The sequence below is a fragment of the Aegilops tauschii genome, chromosome 6 (genome assembly GCF_002575655.3).
Source record: "Aegilops tauschii subsp. strangulata cultivar AL8/78 chromosome 6, Aet v6.0, whole genome shotgun sequence".
In the NCBI taxonomy this organism is placed as follows: Eukaryota; Viridiplantae; Streptophyta; class Magnoliopsida; order Poales; family Poaceae; genus Aegilops; species Aegilops tauschii.
In genome coordinates, this window is record NC_053040.3 from 304,616,256 (window position 1) to 304,634,906 (window position 18,651).

An 18,651-nucleotide genomic window follows, 5' to 3' on the forward strand; every position below is an offset into this window, starting at 1 on the left:
GCCTCACCGCAAAATAGACTATACTCAAAAAATTTAAAATATGTTCCATATGTATGTACTAGAGCAGGTTTCCCCTGGGCCTCTTTGATTCAGAGAAATGCAAACAGTATGAATAGGATAAACACATAATCGAAATTTCATGCCCATTGGCATCCTACATGAATTGAATTTGTTTGATTGTATCATTCAGGAAACAACAATGGGTGATCTATTTTTTCTGTGTTGAACAAGGGGCGATCTCGGCACCATGATGACGTGGCCGAAATTCAAGAGGACATATCTTGTTCGGTTCTCGGCGTGTGGTGGTTATTTTGCCGTGTATAACAACATCGCTATGATCTTTTTTTATTAGTGCAATTAGGACCCCTATTTTGGGGATATCTAAAGTCTGGCAATGACAACTGCTCTCAAAAGAGGATCCCAAGGCAATGACATCAGCTATATCTACAACATCTCAACTTGATATTGTATTAAATTACACCTACAAAGCACCTTGAGACATTCAGTAGAAGAAAACAACTTTTAGTGAGTTTTGTGTATCAATATGAATAACTTTGATTAGTACTGGTCATTCGTTGATTCACATTTATAGCCAATGTAGGGAAGCGGCAAACTCAGTTGGTTCAGTATATAGAATTTTTCGGCAATTTCGCACTAATAGGTCATTAATGATATAATGAACCCTAAGGAAATGTTTCATAGACCTTCCATCTTACTCCAAAAGAATGACAAAGGTGATCCAAAAAAATAGTCCTCTCCTCTTCTCCCTATCTCCCACCCCCAAAATATCAAGGACAAAAAGATCGAGATGATATTTGCAGCATTTAATAAAATTATACAACTATGCCATAGCATTTTCTTATGTTTGTGTCGTGTCAAAAGGGTATTTAATGTTCAAAATAGTAAAATATTGAGTAAATTGTTTAAATGGGCTAAATAATAATATTCTCCTAAAAACACTAATGGCAGTCACTTGACGGCAAATACGCAGTGAAAAAGAGACTATTCTTAGACATTTTTAAAAACTATTTCGTATGTATGTAATAAATATCTTTTACATATAAGGGACACTTAGATTCACATAATTGCAAACACGTATGAATAGGGAAAACACATGATTGGAATTTCATGCCCATTCTAATCCGCCATGAATTGCATTCGTTTGATTGCATCATAGGTAAAACACATGATTTCTCCAAGAGGTTAGAGTGGATACTGGAATTCCTATGAAATATAGTACAAATGATTCATTTTTTGCGGTTAAAATAGTAGGGAAAACCTATTGCTTCAGAAGATACATTCGTATGCTTGTTGACTCAGTAGATTATGTCCCATTAGGTTCTTTCCATGCAAGACCACATTTCACCTATCATGCAAATTCAGAAGCTCTGTTTGGGCTTGCTGCTAGGTCATTTTACGACACCCTTTTATGGGTAGAATCCCACCTCACTTTGACTAGGTGTCTTTATGTTTTCACTATTTTGTCCAAAGGAACCTTGGGAGATAATTGATTTTTTGCTCTCGGGCTCCATGAAGCCTAAATTTGTATATACTGAATGTATGTGAATTTTTTAAGTTTCAAAAAAAAATCTAAAAAATACACAAGTATTTATAGATGCATACTGGATGTGTGTGAATTTCATCATGAAATACGTTTTTATGTGGCCTGTACAAAAAAACCAAAATCATGTAATTTTATATGGAATAGTACATGTGCTAGAAATACGTGGCTTGTTATTTTTTATGTAGCTTGCATAAAACAGTATTTCCTCATGATACTTCGCAGACAAGTTGTATACATCCATATGTATGTGTATTTTTTTTGAGAGATTTTTGAAACTTAATATTTTGAATTAAAGTTTTCAAAATAAAGGGCTCCATGGAGCTCGAACTCCGTTAGGCATTTCCGCCTTGGGAAGCCTTTTACTTTTCTGAATACGGGAAGCCTTTTACTAGCTAGGTACCTATCTTCACTCTCATGGCAGCTCTCAAAATGCAACAAGCCATCAGACGACGACTCCATACATAACCTGAAGCATCATCATACTATGCACAATCAAAACTAAACTTATAGGTTAACTTCTAGATTTTTGTATGCGAAAAAAATGGACAACCTAAATTACTCTTTGACAATTTCGTACAATTGAAATATTGAATCTGGTAGCCGTCGGCATAGGGTATATAATTCCACAATTCAAAGGGAGCTTGCCAATTGTACACCTGAGCATCATTATTTAACAACTCAGGATTCAATCATGCAACTGGTTCTCCGCCACTAAATCTCCCATTACAATTCTTGTTCTTCTTGCAAAAAAGCTGACAAGATCGCAAAGCGAGGATCGGGATTCATCATGTACAGCGACTCAATGCCAAGGATGAGGTCCCTGGGCTTGTACCCTGTCAGCTCCGTGAATTCCCTGTTCCACTTTCGAACCTGGCTCGCCATTGGGTTCAAGATCAGCCTGGCGAGAAAGACCGCCGACGCCGCCACGGCCGATGGCATGAGCCGCAGGCATGTGTAGTCGACCAGCGATTGTTCGGCGAGCAGATGCGCCAACTTCTGAACCTCCAGGTCGCTCTCTCCATTACTGTACCTGGTGAAGTGGTCCACAAAAGTGTAAGCCGTTGGCCCGCTGAGCTCGTACCTGAGCGCCGCCAACATCTTGCACTCCATGTCGATCACCTCCCTGCTGTTGGCGAACCCACAGTCGTCGGCAATTTTCGCGGCGTTCACCTTGAATATGGTGTCCCGCTCCTCATATTTGGCGGCGGTGAAGGCGGCCGTGGCGCCCAGTAGACGGAGCTCATACTCCATGTGAGCCGTAGGCAAGGTTTTTTCCGACAGGACGCGGTCGACGTAGGAGACGGCACGGTGAAGCGTGCCGGGGGCCAGGCCGTAGTACTGAGTAAACTCCTCCATCCAGATAACAAGGTTGGCGCGCATCGACGGGCTCATCCGATCCCCCTGCACCGTCTTCAGGTAGTGCGGCAACGGCGGCTCCTCGACGTTCATCTCCTGCTTGCGGAGGTTGAAGTCGAAGTCGGCGTCGTAGTCGGAGAGCAGCGGACGCGTGGCCGAGTTGTTGGATTCAGTGGTATCAGAGACCGGGACGGCGCTCTCCAGGAGCAGGGATGGTACGGGCTCCTCCAAGGCCGCCTCGGAGTAGTGGTCGGCGGCTCGAAGCGCCGGAAGAGCATTGATGGCGCGGAGGTAGTCGTCGATGTCCGTCGTGTCGGCGCTGCTGGCTGATAAGGCGACGGGGATAGGAGGGCCAGAAAGAAGCTCGGAGGTGAAGGGATCCATGAGATCCATTGCCGGGAAGGAGAATGGAGACACACGATGGTGGATGCAAGAATGCAGGGTGCGTGGCGTCGACCTGGCTATTTACCGAGGAACGCGACGTTGCGCCCGATTGGCTGCATGACAACTGGAAACCGCGTGCGTCGCTCACTGGGTCCAGTAATCCGACTTTACCTATGCGTTTCTTTCCTTTTTCTTTTTTCTTTCTTTATTATTTATTTCGTCGTTGTTTCTTTCCTTCTTAACAAGATCGTGTAGCCGCACAACAACGGGCGATCTCGGCGCCTCGCCATGATGACCTGGTTGAAATTAAGAGGACATATCTTGTTCGTTCTTGGCGTCTGGTGGTTATTTTGCCGTGCACAGCGCATCGCTACGTAGTATATTACGAAACGTTTTTCCATCATTGCAATGAGACTACTCTCAAAAGAGGACCCGTAATGCAATGACATCGGCTATATCTCTACAACATCTCAACATGATATTATATTAAATTGGAGTACAAAGCATGCACCGTGCGACATTCAACAGAAGAAAACACTTCAAAAAAGTCAGAGCATATCTAGCAGATTCCTTCAAATTAAACACCTCAAACTGCACCTTACACTTTCACTTCTTATATTTGCTCAGCAAAAAAATTAGTTCCTGTACCTAAAAAAAATGGTTCCTAGCCGAACCCCTAAAACTTAACTCCCTAAAAAAATACTCTTCGTCAAGTTTGCTAAGCTTGTGTGTATGGACTACATTTCAACTAGATATTTACACACATAATAAATTTGAATTTAAGATCAAAGTTCACACAATTCATGAATATTACAAATTTAAAGTTCACAATTAAAATTATTCAAATTCAAACACATGAAAGAGTCCAAATGATGTAAAGAGCATGACTGAAGCATATCAATCAACTGGTGCTATGGAGTAGTCACTGATGCTCCACAAGATCATCTTGGACCTAGGTCTAAACTTGCGGTTCTTGATGATTCGCTGTGCTGGGAGAAATTTGTGTATCATGAATCAAACTGTTCAATTGTATGCTTGCAAGAAACTAAGAAAACTGAGTTTGATCATTCTTTCATTGGAGAATGCTGTCCACGAAGATTTGATAAATTTGAGTTAACCCCGTCTGACGGCGCTTCGGGTGGCCTAATCATAATTTGGTGTAGTAGTCAATTTATAGGCCATGTCATACATCAGTTTTCTTTTGCTATTACAATCAAAATGACCTCGGTTCAAACGAATGAAAGTTGGCTTCTCTCAAATATATATGGACCGTGTGATGGGCCTGAGAGGTTAGTTTTCACTGAATGGATGGATAATTTAAATATTGAAGCTGATGATCTTTGGCTTTTCATGGGTGATTTCAATTTCATGCGATCTTTGGATAATAGGAACTTACCTGGTGGAAATGTGGAGGACATTACTAAATTTAATGAGATTATAAGTCATCTAGCATTGCTGGAAATCCCAATCGAAGGTAGGAGATATACTTGGAGTAACATGCAGGAAATCCCTTTGTTGGAGCAATTAGATTGGTTTTTTTCTTCACCAGAATGGATTTTGAAATTCCCAAATACTGTGGTGAAACCACTTGCGCAACCAATCTCGGATCATGTTCCTTGTATTTTATCAGTGGAAACATCTATCCCAAGATCTAAGCTTTTCAGGTTTGAAATTTTTTGGCCTTCACATCCTTGGTTTTTGGAGGTGGTGAAATCTTCTTGGCTTGCTCCTATAAAGGCCTCTTCTAGTGCCACCAGAATCTCTTCCAAATTAAAGAGATTGAGATATGCTTTAAAAAAATGGAGTAAGTCCATCTCTAAGATCAAGCTGCTAATTGAAAATTGTAATAGAATTTTACTGCAGCTTGATAACCTTGAGGAAATGAGACAACTTTCCATCCCTGAAGCTAATTTCAGAAACATTCTAAAAGCACATTTGCTAAGGTTGCTTAGATATCAAAGTGAGTATTGGAAGAAACGATGCACTTTTAGATGGGCAGTTCAAGGGGAGGAAAAATACTAAATATTTCCAAGCTCGTGCAACGGAAAGACTACGCAGGAATTCCATCACAAATCTTCTAATGCTCGATGGTCGCTTGGTTGAAAATCATGAGGAAAAGGCGGCTGCATTTTATGATTGTTTTAAAAGGAGAATGGGGGTTTCTAATCAGCCAGAGTTTGATTTTGAGCTCTCTGATCTTATTCAAAAATGCCAGGGTCTGGAAGAATTATCGATCCCCTTCATGAAAGAAGAAATAGACAATGTGATCAAGATAATTCCCGCTGATCGAGCACCGGGACCGGATGGTTTCAACAGTCTTTTCCTCAAAGTGTGTTGGGATATAATCAAGGAGGACTTTTATTCTTTGTGTGATGACTTTTGGAAAGGGACAATCAGTTTACAATGTCTGAACACATCTTTAATCACATTGAACCCAAAGAAGCTGACGCCTGAATCTGTCAATGATTATAGACCGATTTCCTTGTTAAATTGTGTGCTCAAAGTTATCACAAAAATTCTATCAGAGAGGCTTCAACGTTGGATTCTCAAGGTGGTGCATCGAAACCAATATGGATTTATTAAGACAAGGACAATCCAAGACTGTCTTGGCTGGGCATTTGAATATCTACTTCAGTGCAAGCACTTGGGTAGGGAAATTGTTATCTTGAAGTTAGACTTCGAAAAGGCCTTCGACACGATGGAACATTCATTCATCTTGAAAATGCTCGAATACAAAGATTTTGATGACAGGTGGTGCATGTGGATTAAAATGCTGCTTCAATCAGGATCATCATCTATTCTTCTAAACGGAATACCAGGAACAGAATTCAATGGCAAACGGGGAGTAAGACAAGGTGACCCAATATCTCCCTTGTTGTTTGTGCTAGCGGTAGATTTGCTACAGTCTTTAATTAAAAAAGCCTAGTCGGATGGATTAATTGCTCTCCCTATCAATCAACCCGCATCGGAAGATTACCCCGTGGTCCAGTACGCGGATGACACATTAATCATCCTTCCAACAAATTAGCAAGAACTCCAAACAATTAAGGCAATACTAGATTCCTACGCCCGGGCAACTGGTCTGAAAATTAATTATGCAAAATCACAAATAATGCCAATCAATGTGAATGCTCGAAAAACTCACGAACTGGCCAATGAAATGGGCTGCCAAGTTGGGGAGATGCCATTTACTTATTTGGGACTGCCCCTCGGAACCACGAGGCCCACTGTAAAAGACCTAAAACCATTGGTCGACAGAATTGAGAGAAGATTGACGGGGACTAGTATTTGGTTATCCTATGGAGAAAGAGTGCAATTGATCAACTCTGCGCTCTCGTCCCTTCTGTCATTCACCATGTGTGTTCTTAAAATTCCACTCAAACTCATTGAGATATTTGATCGAGCGAGGAGACACTGTTTATGGAGGAAAGAAGTGGACAGAGATGCTAAAACACACTCTTTAGCTGCTTGGGAAATGGTTTGCTACCCAAAGAAAAAAGGGGGCCTTGGGGTATTAAACTTACAAATTCAAAACAAGGCATTACTGCTCAAATACTTGCATAAGTTCATGCACAAACAGGACGTGCCATGGGTGATGTTAATCTGGGATGCTCATTATGACAATACCCCTCCCCATGCAAAACCAAGCTGTGGTTCATTCTGGTGGCGCGATATTTTCTCTCTGATGGACATTTACCGCGGGATCACCTCATGTACTCTTGCAGCGGGTGATACGATACTTCTATGGAAAGATGTTTGGATTGATGAGAGACCGTTGATGGACACACATGTACATTTGTTCTCATTTGCCAAGAATGAAGATGTCTCGTTGGCACAATATTTCAATAACAATGACCATGTGGACAACTTTCTCCTACCTCTGTCGACGGAAGCCAGAGCTGAGCTAGACAATTTGCAAGAGATCATGGAAGGGATCAACTTGGAGGCTATGGGGACGGATGAATGGATTTTGTGCTGGGGTGACACCATATTTAAACCAAAAAAGTTTTACAACTTCATGTTCAGGAATGTGTTGACGTCACAATGCCTCACCTCCATTTGGAAATCAAAATGCATCATGAGACATAAAGTGTTTGTGTGGTTAATGCTACTTGACAGAGTAAATACCAGGGATATGCTTCTCAAAAGACATTTTAACATTGGTGATGATCATACTTGCCCTATGTGCAACCTGGATGTACTGGAAACAAACAACCATCTCTTTTGTGAGTGCCCGTTTGCCGCTAGATGTTGGGAAATTGTGGGTGCTCATTGGGATAGTCAACTCGAGATGCAACAAAAATACGAGCGTGCTAGAGCAAGCTGCCAGGGTCCACTATTCAAAGAGGTGACCATATTGACATCCTGGAACATTTGGAAGCAACGTAACAAAGTGGTATTTGATGGAGAAGTGGCCACCCATCTTGAGTGGCTTAGGAAACTCAAGGAAGATTTTGTGATTTCGGATTACAGATTCAACCCCCAAAATTTGACCTTCTTAAAAGGTTTCAGCAACTCTCTAGCTGCTTAAACACCTACCTTTCCTAGGCTAGTTGAGTTGTTTTTTGTGCTTAACCCTTTGGGTTTGGCCCATAAAATGGGCTTACCTTCATGTAAAAATCATGTAAACACCCCTGTTCCCCCCTGTTAACCATAGGTTAACACAATAATAAAAACAACAGTAGGAGTCTCTCCTGCTGTTTTCATTGTTAAAAAAAAAGAAATTTGTGTATCGTGTTTGCATCGTGTTCCGGCTTAATGGGATCCCCATTGGTGATGTACTAAAAGTTCTCTGTCATGCCTCTCTCATCTTTAATGATCATGTTATGAAACAAGATGATGCAACATGCCATTGTTTACCATTGGATCTGTGGGTTTCAATGCTCGGGAGGGCCATGAACCATGGAAAAGTGCTTCTGCAGCACACCAATAGGTCTTTGAACATCTTTCCTTGTCGACTCTTGACGCGTTGCAAAGTGTGATCTCTTATTACCTTGAGGACGCGCGATTGTCTTCACAAATGTGGACATGGAAGGATAGAAGCCATGTGCAAGGTAGTAATCCATCGTGTACTGACGGCTCTTGATAACATAGTTACAAGGAGGGGCATCTCCAGCAAGAAGACTTTGCGAATAGTGGTGATCTCGACAACACATTCAAATCATATTGAGAGCCACATCCAAATAATGAATGTCAAATCTATAGATCCTCTGATGCAACTAACTCAAGAACGATTGTTGGATCTTTTGACTACCCTTTTGTGCTGACCTATCCAACTCGTGGAACAATTATTCCATGTCCAGTGCATGCAATCAATTGATCCAAGCATACCAAGCCATCTTCTTCCTCCTCGTCTGAGGAAGATTCATCTAAGACCATCTCCCTAAAAGCTCTTCATCTATAGTATGGAATATTCTAGATTGAACTTGATTACATAAATAGCTAAATAGAATGAAAACAACTAAAGAAAGAGCACCTACGAAATTCATCGAATACCTTGCGAGTGTGGATGGTGAGAGCATCGGCCGACCCATGTTCTCTTTTTTTGTAGGTCAGCACCATTCCAAAAGAACTATAGGTTAGCATAATTCTTCAAGTAGTGAAAATATTCAAATGCAACACTAATTCAGATTTTAATATTACAATCCGAGCATTCAGATTTTAATATTAAAATATTCAAATGCAACACTAATGTTGAGTCCATCAATTATACGCACTCTCACCCTTCCACCATTGCTAGCCTCTTCGGTACCGTGCATTGCCCTTTCTCACCTTGAGAGTTGGCGTAAACTTCGTCGGTGCATCCAAATCCCGTGATATGATACGCTCTTTAACACATAAGCCACCTATATCTTCCTCAAAACAGCCACCATACCTACCTATTATGGCATTTCCACAGCCATTTCGAGATATATTGCCATGCAACTTCCACCGTTTCATTTTATTATGACACATACCATCATTGCCATATTGCTTTGCATGATCGTAAAATAGCTAGCATGATGTTTACATGGCTTGTCCGTTTTTTGATGTCATTTGGTACGCTAGATCAGTGCACATCCTGGTACACCGCCGGAGGCATTCATATAGTCATATTTTGTTCTAAGTATCGAGTTGTAATTCTTGAGTTGTAAGTAAATAGAAGTGTGATGATCATCATTATTAGAGCATTGTCCCATGTGAGGAAAGGATGATGGAAGCTAGTATACCCTCACAAGTTGGGATGAGTCTCCGGACTTTACAAAAATAAAAGAGGCCGAAGAAACCCTCCAAAAGAAAAAAAATGAGAGAAAAGAGAGAAGGGAGAATGTTACTATCCTTTTTCCACACTTGTGCTTCAAAGTAGCACCATGATCTTCATGATAGAGAGTCTCCTATGTTGTCACTTTCATATACTAGTGGGGATTTTTCATTATAGAACTTGGCTTGTATATTCCAATGATGGGCTTCCTCAAATTGCCCTAGGTCTTCGTGAGCAAGCGAGTTGGATGCACACCCACTTAGTTTCGTTTTGAGCTTCCATAAACTTATAGCTCTAGTGCATCCGTTGCATGGCAATCCCTACTCACTCACATTGATATCTATTGATGGGCATCTCCATAGCCCGTTGATACGCCTAGTTGATGTGAGACTATCTCCTTCTTTTTGTCTTCTCCACAACCACCATATTCTATTCCACCTATAGTGCTATATCCATGGCTCACGCTCATGTATTGCGTGGAAGTAGAAAAACTTTGAGAACATCAAAAGTATGAAACAATTGCTTGGCTTTTCATCGGGGTTGTGCATGATTTAATACTTTGTGTGATGAAGATGGAGCATAGCCAGACTATATGATTTTGTAGGGATAACTTTTTTTGGCCATGTTATTTTGAGAAGGCATGATTGCTTTATTAGTATGCTTGAAGTATTATTGTTTTTATGTCCATATTAAACTTTTGTTTTGAATCTTATGCATCTGAACATTCATGCCACAATAAAGAAAATTACATGCATAAATACGTTAGGTAGTATTCCACATCAAAAATTCCGTTTTTATCATTTACCTACTCGAGGACGAGCAGGAATTAAGCTTGGGGATGCTTGATACGTCTCCAATTTATCTATAAGTTTTTATTGTTCAATGCTATTATATTATCTGTTTTGGATGTTTTATATGCATTATTATGCTATTTTATATTATTTTGGGGACTAACTTATTGACCTAGAGCCCAGTGCCAGTTTCTGTTTTTTCCTTGTTTTGGAGTTTCGCAGAAAAGGAATATCAAACGGAGTCCAAACAGAATAAAACTTTATGATGATTTTTCTTCAACCAGAAGACACCTGGAGGACTTGGAGTCCAAGCCAAATGAACCATGAGGCGGCGGCATGGGTGGAGGGCGCGCCCCTGCCTTGTGGCCCCTTCGGGAGTCCCCTGACCTACTTCTTCTTTCTATTTATTCACATATATTCACAAACCTCAGAGGCATAAAAAATACTTTTCCGCCACCGCAACCTTTTGTTCCCGTGAGATGCCATCTTGGGGCCTTTTCCGGCATCCTGCCAGAGGGGGATTCGATCACGGAGGGCATCTACATCAACCCTATTGCCCTTGTGATGAAGCGTGAGTAGTTTACCTCAGACCTACGGGTCCATAGCTAGTAGCTCGATGGCTTCTTCTCTCTCTTTGATTACCAATACCATGTTCTCCTCGATGTTCTTGGAGATCTATCCAATGTAATCTTCTTTTGCGGTGTGTTTGTCGAGATCCGATGAATTGTGGATTTATGATCAACTTATCTATGAATATTCTCTGAATTCTTATATGCATGATTTGATATCTTTGTATTTCTCTTTGAACTGTCGGATTGGTTTGGCCAACTAGATTGGTTTTTCTTGCAATGGGAGAGGTGCTTAGTTTTGGGTTAAATCTTGCGTGATTTCACCCAGTGACAAAGTAGGGGTAGCAAGACACGTATTGCATTGTTGCCATCGAGAATAAAAAGATGGGGTTTTCATCATATTGCTTGAGTTTATCCCTCTACATCTTGTCATCTTACTTAAGGCGTTCCTCCGTTCTTTATGAACTTAGTACTCTAGATGCATGTTGGATAGCGGTCGATGTGTGGAGTAATAGTAGTAGATGCAGGTGGGAGTCGGTCTACTTGACACGGACGTGATGCCTATATTCATAATCATTGCCTTGGATATTGTCATAACTTTGCGCTTTTCTATCAATTGCTCGACAGTAATTTGTTCATCCACCATATTATTTGCCTTCATGAGAGAAGCCTCTAGTGAAGCCTATGGCCCCCGGGTCTATTTTCCTTCATATATTTTTAGATCTATATACCAAAAATACCTTGCTGCAATTTATTTACTTTTACGTTTTAGTAACCTTTTATATCTATCTCTATCAGATCTCGCCTTTGCAAGTGACCGTGAAGGGATTGACAACCCCTTTATCGCGTTGGGTGCAAGTGTTTGATTGTTTGTGTAGGTGCATATATTGGGGACTTGTGCGTTTCTCCTACTGGATTGATACCTTGGTTCTCAACTGAGGGAAATACTTATCTCTACTTTGCTGCATCACCCTTTCCTCTTCAAGGGAAAAACCAAAGCAAGCTCAAGAAGTAGCACTGGATCTATCCCTCTAAATCATGCCATCTTGCTTAAGGCGTTGCTCCGTTCTTGTAAACTTAATACACTAGATAGTGGTCGCTGTGTGCAGTAATAATAGTAGATGCAGGCAGGACTCAGTCTACTTGTCACGGTCGTGATGCTTATATTCATGATCATTGCCTTAGATATCGTCATAATTATTCGCTTTTCTATCAATTGCTCAATAGTAATTTGTTTAGCCACTATATGCGTTCTTTCATGAGAGAAGCCTCTAATGAAAACTATGGCCCCCGGGTCTATTCTTATCATATTATTTTCAGATCTATAAAACCAAAAACCCAAAAATACCTTGCTGCAATTCATTTACCTTTACTTTATTTTTCAATTTTAGTTATCTTTTATACCTATCTCTATAAGATCTCATCCTTGCAAGTAACCGTGAAGGCATTGACAACCCCTTTATCGTGTTGGGTGAACTATTTGTTTGTTTGTGTAGGTGCTATCATTGGAGACTTGTGTGTTCCTCCTACTGGATTGATACCTTGGTTCTTAACTGAGGGAAATATTTATCTCTAGTTTGCTACATCACTGTTTCCAGTTCGAGCAAAAAACCAACACAAGCTCAAGAAGTAGCAGGAAGAATTTCTAGCGCTGTTGCCGGGGAGGTTCTGCATCAAGCCTACCAAGTACCTATCATAAACTTTCATATCTTGGATATACATTATTATCCATTTGCCTCTTGTTTTTCTCTCCCCACTTCTAAAAGTTTTTAAGAAAAACACAAAAATATTTTCCTTTTTATTCGCCTTCTTTCCGTTTGTCTTTTCGTCTGCTTTTTGTTTGGTTGTGTGTTAGATCGCTTTATTTTCTATCATTGCTAGTCCTTCTCTCGTAGCTTGTACCCCGGAAAGTGAAGTTCTTAACTTTAAACAAAGGGAGGAGAACATTTAAAGTATGCTTCGTATAGAATTTGTGATGCTCAAAATAGATCTACTGTAAGCAATCCACCATCGTTCTTCTTCGAAATTTTATGTGGGTGTTACTACATGGTATAGATTTATGCTGACACTATTACTGGGGGTAATTTCTTGGGTAGTCACCCTATGGATGCTTTTAGTGCTATGGGAAATTTGGTGGGAATACCGCCAACCATTATTAATGAAACAACTTTAACCTTGGAACATGTGATGTAAAGGCTTGATATTATTAAGAATAAAATTTCTAGTGTAGAGCATATTGAAAATTTTGATAAAAAGATTCATAATCATATTACTCTTATTAAATCAAAGGTGGGAATTACTTTGAAAATTTTAAAGGAAAGGGAGCCTATAATTAATGAGAGGGTAGAACAAAGTCTCGCTAGAATCGATAAGTTAGAGGATATTATTACCAATTTGAGTTGCGCTTTTGCTTCCGTCAAAACTGCTCCGAAATTTCCTCCTAATAAAACCGCTAAGCTTATTTATGTTCCTAATAATAGGGGTGAATCATCTATCAAGGGAAACGAAGATCTTAAGATGATAAGTATTTTCGCTAGCTTTATCAATATAATTAAGGAACTTACTCTTATGAACGAGTTTCTTGACGTTCTACCTAGGAGTGTTCTCGTTAACAAACCTAACAAAATCTCTAGGAAGTTTGGATTTGCAGTTGAGCAATTGAATACCAAATATGACAATACCTAGATCTATGCATTATGCCTAGCTAGGGTCGGGGCGTAAAACAATAGCGCTTAGTGGGAGGCAACCCAATTTTATTTTTATGTTTTTTCTTCAGTTTTTCAATAAATATGCTATTATACTCCTATTTGTGTTTTAGTGTTTTAATTATTGTTTGTGCCAAGTAAGACCTTTGGGATGATTTTGGTCATAGTTGATTTGATTTTGCTAAAAAATAGAAACTTTTGCACTTAGTTCTGGGATTTTGTAAATTCAGAGAAACGTGTTCTTGATCTAAATTTTTGACATAGTATTGATATACAAATTTCCCATGTTGTCCTAATTGTTCAGAATTTTTGGAGTTACAGAAGTTTGGCCAAAGTCCAGATTACTACAGACTGTTCTGTTTTTGGCAGATTATATTTTCATTGTGTTGTTTGCTTATTTTGATGAATCTATGGGTAGTATAGGGGGGGTATGAGCCATGGAGAAGTTATAATATAGTAGATATAACACAAATATAAAATTGGAATGAGTTTACAACAGTACCTAAAAGTGGTTATTCGCTTTGGTTCACTAACGGATCTCACGAGTTTTTCTGTTGCATTTTGTGTTGTGAAGTTTTCAAGTTTTGGGTGAAGTTTCGATGGACTATAAAATAAGGAGTGGCAAGATCCTAAGCTTGGGGATGCCCAAGGCACCCCAAGGTAATATTCAAGGACAACCAAGCATCTAAGCTTGGGGATGCCCCGGATGGCATCCCCTCTTTTGTCTATGATCCATCGGTAAATTACTTGAGGCTATATTTTTATTCACCACATGATATGTGTTCTGCTTGGAGCGTCTTGTATTATATGAGTATTTGCTTTTTAGTTTTCCACAATCATCATTGCTGTACACAACTTTTGAGAGGGACACACATTAATCGTGAATTTATTAGAATACTGTATGTGCTTCACTTGTATCTTTCGAGCTAAGTAGTTGATCTACTGCTTCACTTGTATCCTTTTAGAGCATGGCGGTGGTTTTATTTTCAAGAAATTGATGAAATATCATGCTTCACTTATATTATTTTGAGAGTCTTATAAATAGTGTGGCAATTTGCTTGGGTTATGAATTTAGTCCTAATATGATAAGGTATTCAAGAGGGATATAATAAAAACATTCATGAAGGTCATTGAATATATGAGAAGTTTGATTCCTTGCATTTTTTTGAGATATAAAGATGGTAATATTAGAGTCATGCTAGTGAATAATTCTGGATTAGTAAGAATATTTTTGTTAAGGTTTGTCATTCCCGAAGCATGCACGTATGGTCTCTCGTTATGCGATGAAGTTGGAGCACGATTTATATTTGATGGCCTTCCTTATGAGTGGCGGTCGGGGACGAGCGATGGTCTTTTCCTACCAATCAATCCCCCTAGGATCATGCATATTAGTACTTTGTTTCGAGGTCTAATAAACTTTTGCAATAAGTATGTGAGTTATTTATGACTAATGTTGAGTCCATGGATTATACGCACTCTCACCCTTCCACCATTGCTAGCCTCTTCGGTACCGTGCATTGCCCTTTCTCACCTTGAGAGTTGGTGCAAACTTTGCCGTTGCATCCAAATCCCATGATATGATACGCTTTTTCACACATAAGCCACCTTATATCTTCCTCAAAACAGCCACCATACCTACCTATTATGGCATTTCCATAGCCATTCTGAGATATATTGCCATGCAACTTCCACTGTTCCATTTTATTATGACACATACCATCATTATCATATTGCTTTGCATGATCATATAGTTGGCATAGTATTTGTGGCTTGGCCACCGTTCATATTTTTTATACATGTCACGCTAGATCATTGCACATCCCGGTACACCGCCGGAGGCATTCATACAGAGTCATATCTTTGTTCTAGTATTGATTGCTTGTATCCGTGTTGGTATTTCCCCGAAGAGGAGAGGATGATGCAGCACAACAACGGTAAGTATTTCCCTCATTTATGAAACAAAGGCTATCAATCCTGTACGAGAACCAAGCGACACTATGTAAACAGTACCTGCACACAAATAAAAAGTACTTGCAACCCAACGCGTGAGAGGGGTTGTCAATCCCTCCTAGGTATTAAGATAGATTAAATTGTATGATATTGGATAAATAGATCTAGCAAAAACACAAAAAAATTGCAGTAAGGTATTTTTGGTTATTGGAATAATTGATCTGAAAACAATATGATAGGAAATTGACCCGGGGGTCGTAGATTTCCCTAGTGGCTCCTCTCGAGAAAATAGCATACGGTGGGTAAACAAATTACTATTGGGCAATTGATAGAAGAGCGAATAATTATGACGATATCCAAGGCAATGATCATGTATATAGGCATCACGTCCAAGATTAGTAGACTGAAACGAGTCTGCATCTACTACTATTACTCCACACAACAACTGCTATCCAGCATGCATCTAGTGTATTAAGTTCATGGAGAAACGGAGTAATGCAATAAGAAGGATGACATGATGTAGACAAGATCTATTCATGCAGGAATAGACGCCATATTTTTATCCTTAATGACAACAATAAATGCGTGTCACTCCTCCTTCTGTCACTGAGATTGAGCACCGCAAGATCGAACCCATCAAAAACCACCTCTTCCCATTGCAAGAAAAATCAGTCTAGTTGGCCAAACCAAACCAAAGTTTCAGAGAAGAAATACGAGGCTATAATAATCATGCATATAAGAGATCAAAGAAGACTCAAATAATATTCATAGATAGAACTGATCATAAACTCACAATTCAACGGATCCCAACAAACACGCCGCAAAAGTCCCTACCTCAAATAGATTTCCAAGAACATCGAGGAGAACATTGTATTGAGAATCGAAAAGAGAGAATAAGCCATCTAGCTACTGCCTACGGACCCGTAGGTCCGTGGTAAACTACTCACGCATCATCGGAGGAGCACCAATGAGGATGATGAACCCCTCCGTGGTTGTGTTCCCCTTCGGGAAGGTGCCGGAATAGGGCTCTAGATTGGATCTCTTGGTTCTGGAACTTGCGGCTACTGGAATTGTGTTTCATCGGCTCCCCTAGGGTTTCTGGAATATTTGGGTATTTATAGAGCTGAGAGGCGGTGGAAAGGACTCCCGTGGGCCCCACTACCCTCCAGGGCACACCATGGGCCTCTGGCGCCCTGATGCCTTGTGGTCTCCATGGGCCTTCCCTCCTGCACTTCCTTGGCTCCCAAGTTGTCTTCTGGGCAGAAAAATATCTCCAAAAGTATCGCTGGGTTTGGGCTCCATTTGATATGGATATTCTGCGAAGTAAAAAACAAGCAAAAAATAGTAACTGGCACTGAGCACTATGTCAATAGGTTAGTCCCAAAAGATGATGTAAAATTGCTATATAATGAATAAAAATATCCACGAATGATAATATGACAGCATGGAACAATAAAAAATTATAGATACGTTGGAGACGTATCAGCATCCCCAAGCTTAATTCCTGCTCGTCCTCGAGTAGGTAAATGATAAAAACAGAATTTTTGATGTGGAATGCTGCCCAACATGTTCATCACCTATTATTTTCTTTTGTAGCATATCCATTTGGACTTTTAGATGATTCAAAGCAATAGTGTATAATTGACATGAAGATTTCAATACTCAAGCATATCAACAAGCAACTATGTCTTTCAAAATATCAACACCAAAGCAAGTTATCCCTAGCCCATCATGCTCAATCATTGATCCATTGATGAAACACACTTGAATATTAGCTACATCCAATGCACAAGTATGATCATAGTGCTCCCTAGTTGGTGCTTTTATAAGAGAATATGGAGACTCAAATAAAAAATAAAAATTGCATAAAGTAAAATAGATAGGCCATTCGCAGAGGGAAGCATAGATTTGTAGAGGTGCGAGAGCTCAAATCTTAAATAGAGAGATTAAATATTTTGAGAGGCATGCTTTTCCCGTCAATGAAAACGACCGAGTAATTCCCAATAATTTCCATGCTAGATACATCATAGGAGGTTCCCAAACATAAAATAAAGGTTATTCCTCTTTCCACCATTATTTCACAATCCATGGCTAGCCGTATCCACAGATGCCTTCCATACCAACACTTTCCAAGGAATTTATTATTTGACAACATAAAGTAAATTTATTTTTCATTTCGGGACTGGGCATCCCTATTACCGCCACACTCTCGTGCAATGACAAGTGAATAAACACTCATCTTGAGAATAACACATCTAGCATGGAAAAATATTGGCCACCCCCTGCCGCTTCATGAGCGGTACGGGCACACAAAAAGGAAGTTCATTTTGAAAATTAGAGTTGGCACTTACAAATTTACTTGGAACGGCATGGAAATACCGCATATAGGTAGATATGTTGGACTCATTTGGGACAACTTGGTTTAAGGATTTTGGATGCACAAGTAGTATTCCCACATAGTACAAGGAAAGGCTAGCAAATAGATTGAGAAGCAACCAACCAATGAACGAAAACGATTATAAACGAGCATTAAGCATAACTAACACTGAATAATGCACCACAAGTAGTATGTAACTTCATTGCATAGCTATTGACTTTCGTACTTGCATAGGGAACCACAAACCTTAACACCAATATTCTTACTAAAGCATAATTACACACCAACATGACTCACATATTACTATCATCATATCTCAAAACTATTGCAAGGAATCAAGTTTATAATATCCAATGATCTTCATGAAAGTTTTTATTATATCCCCCTTGGATATCTATCACTTTGGGACTAATTTCATATATTACTGTTGCTTATAACAAGCTCTCAAATAAGTTTAAGTGAAGAACATGAGCATAAATAATTTTTCATCATGTCTCACAATAATATAAGTGAAGCATGAGAGAATTTCTCCAAAAATTTACTAACTCTCAAATTGAAGCATGAGAGTATTTATTCAATAATTAAAGCACCATCGTGCTCAAAAAGATATAAGTGAAGCACTAGAGCTTTTCCATAGCTCAAAAAATTGAAGTGAAGCACATAGAGCAATTCTAACAGATCATACCATCATTATGGCTCTCTCAAATAGGTGTG

The 18,651-nt window shown here is 39.6% G+C and overlaps 1 protein-coding gene across 1 annotated transcript; it reads right to left on the reverse strand.

Moving 5' to 3' along the window:
- Positions 1-2,287: 2,287 nt before the first annotated feature.
- Positions 2,288-3,313, reverse strand: LOC109752841 (putative cyclin-F2-1). The gene has a single exon (XM_020311760.1). The coding sequence runs from the start codon at positions 3,311-3,313 to the stop codon at positions 2,288-2,290; it is 1,026 nt and encodes a 341-aa protein (XP_020167349.1).
- Between the last annotated feature and the right edge of the window lie 15,338 nt (positions 3,314-18,651).

What these genes read in the sequence shown, in the direction of transcription:
- LOC109752841 (XM_020311760.1), bottom strand. Translation starts at nt 3,313, where the DNA reads ATGGATCTCATGGATCCCTTCACCTCCGAGCTTCTTTCTGGCCCTCCT.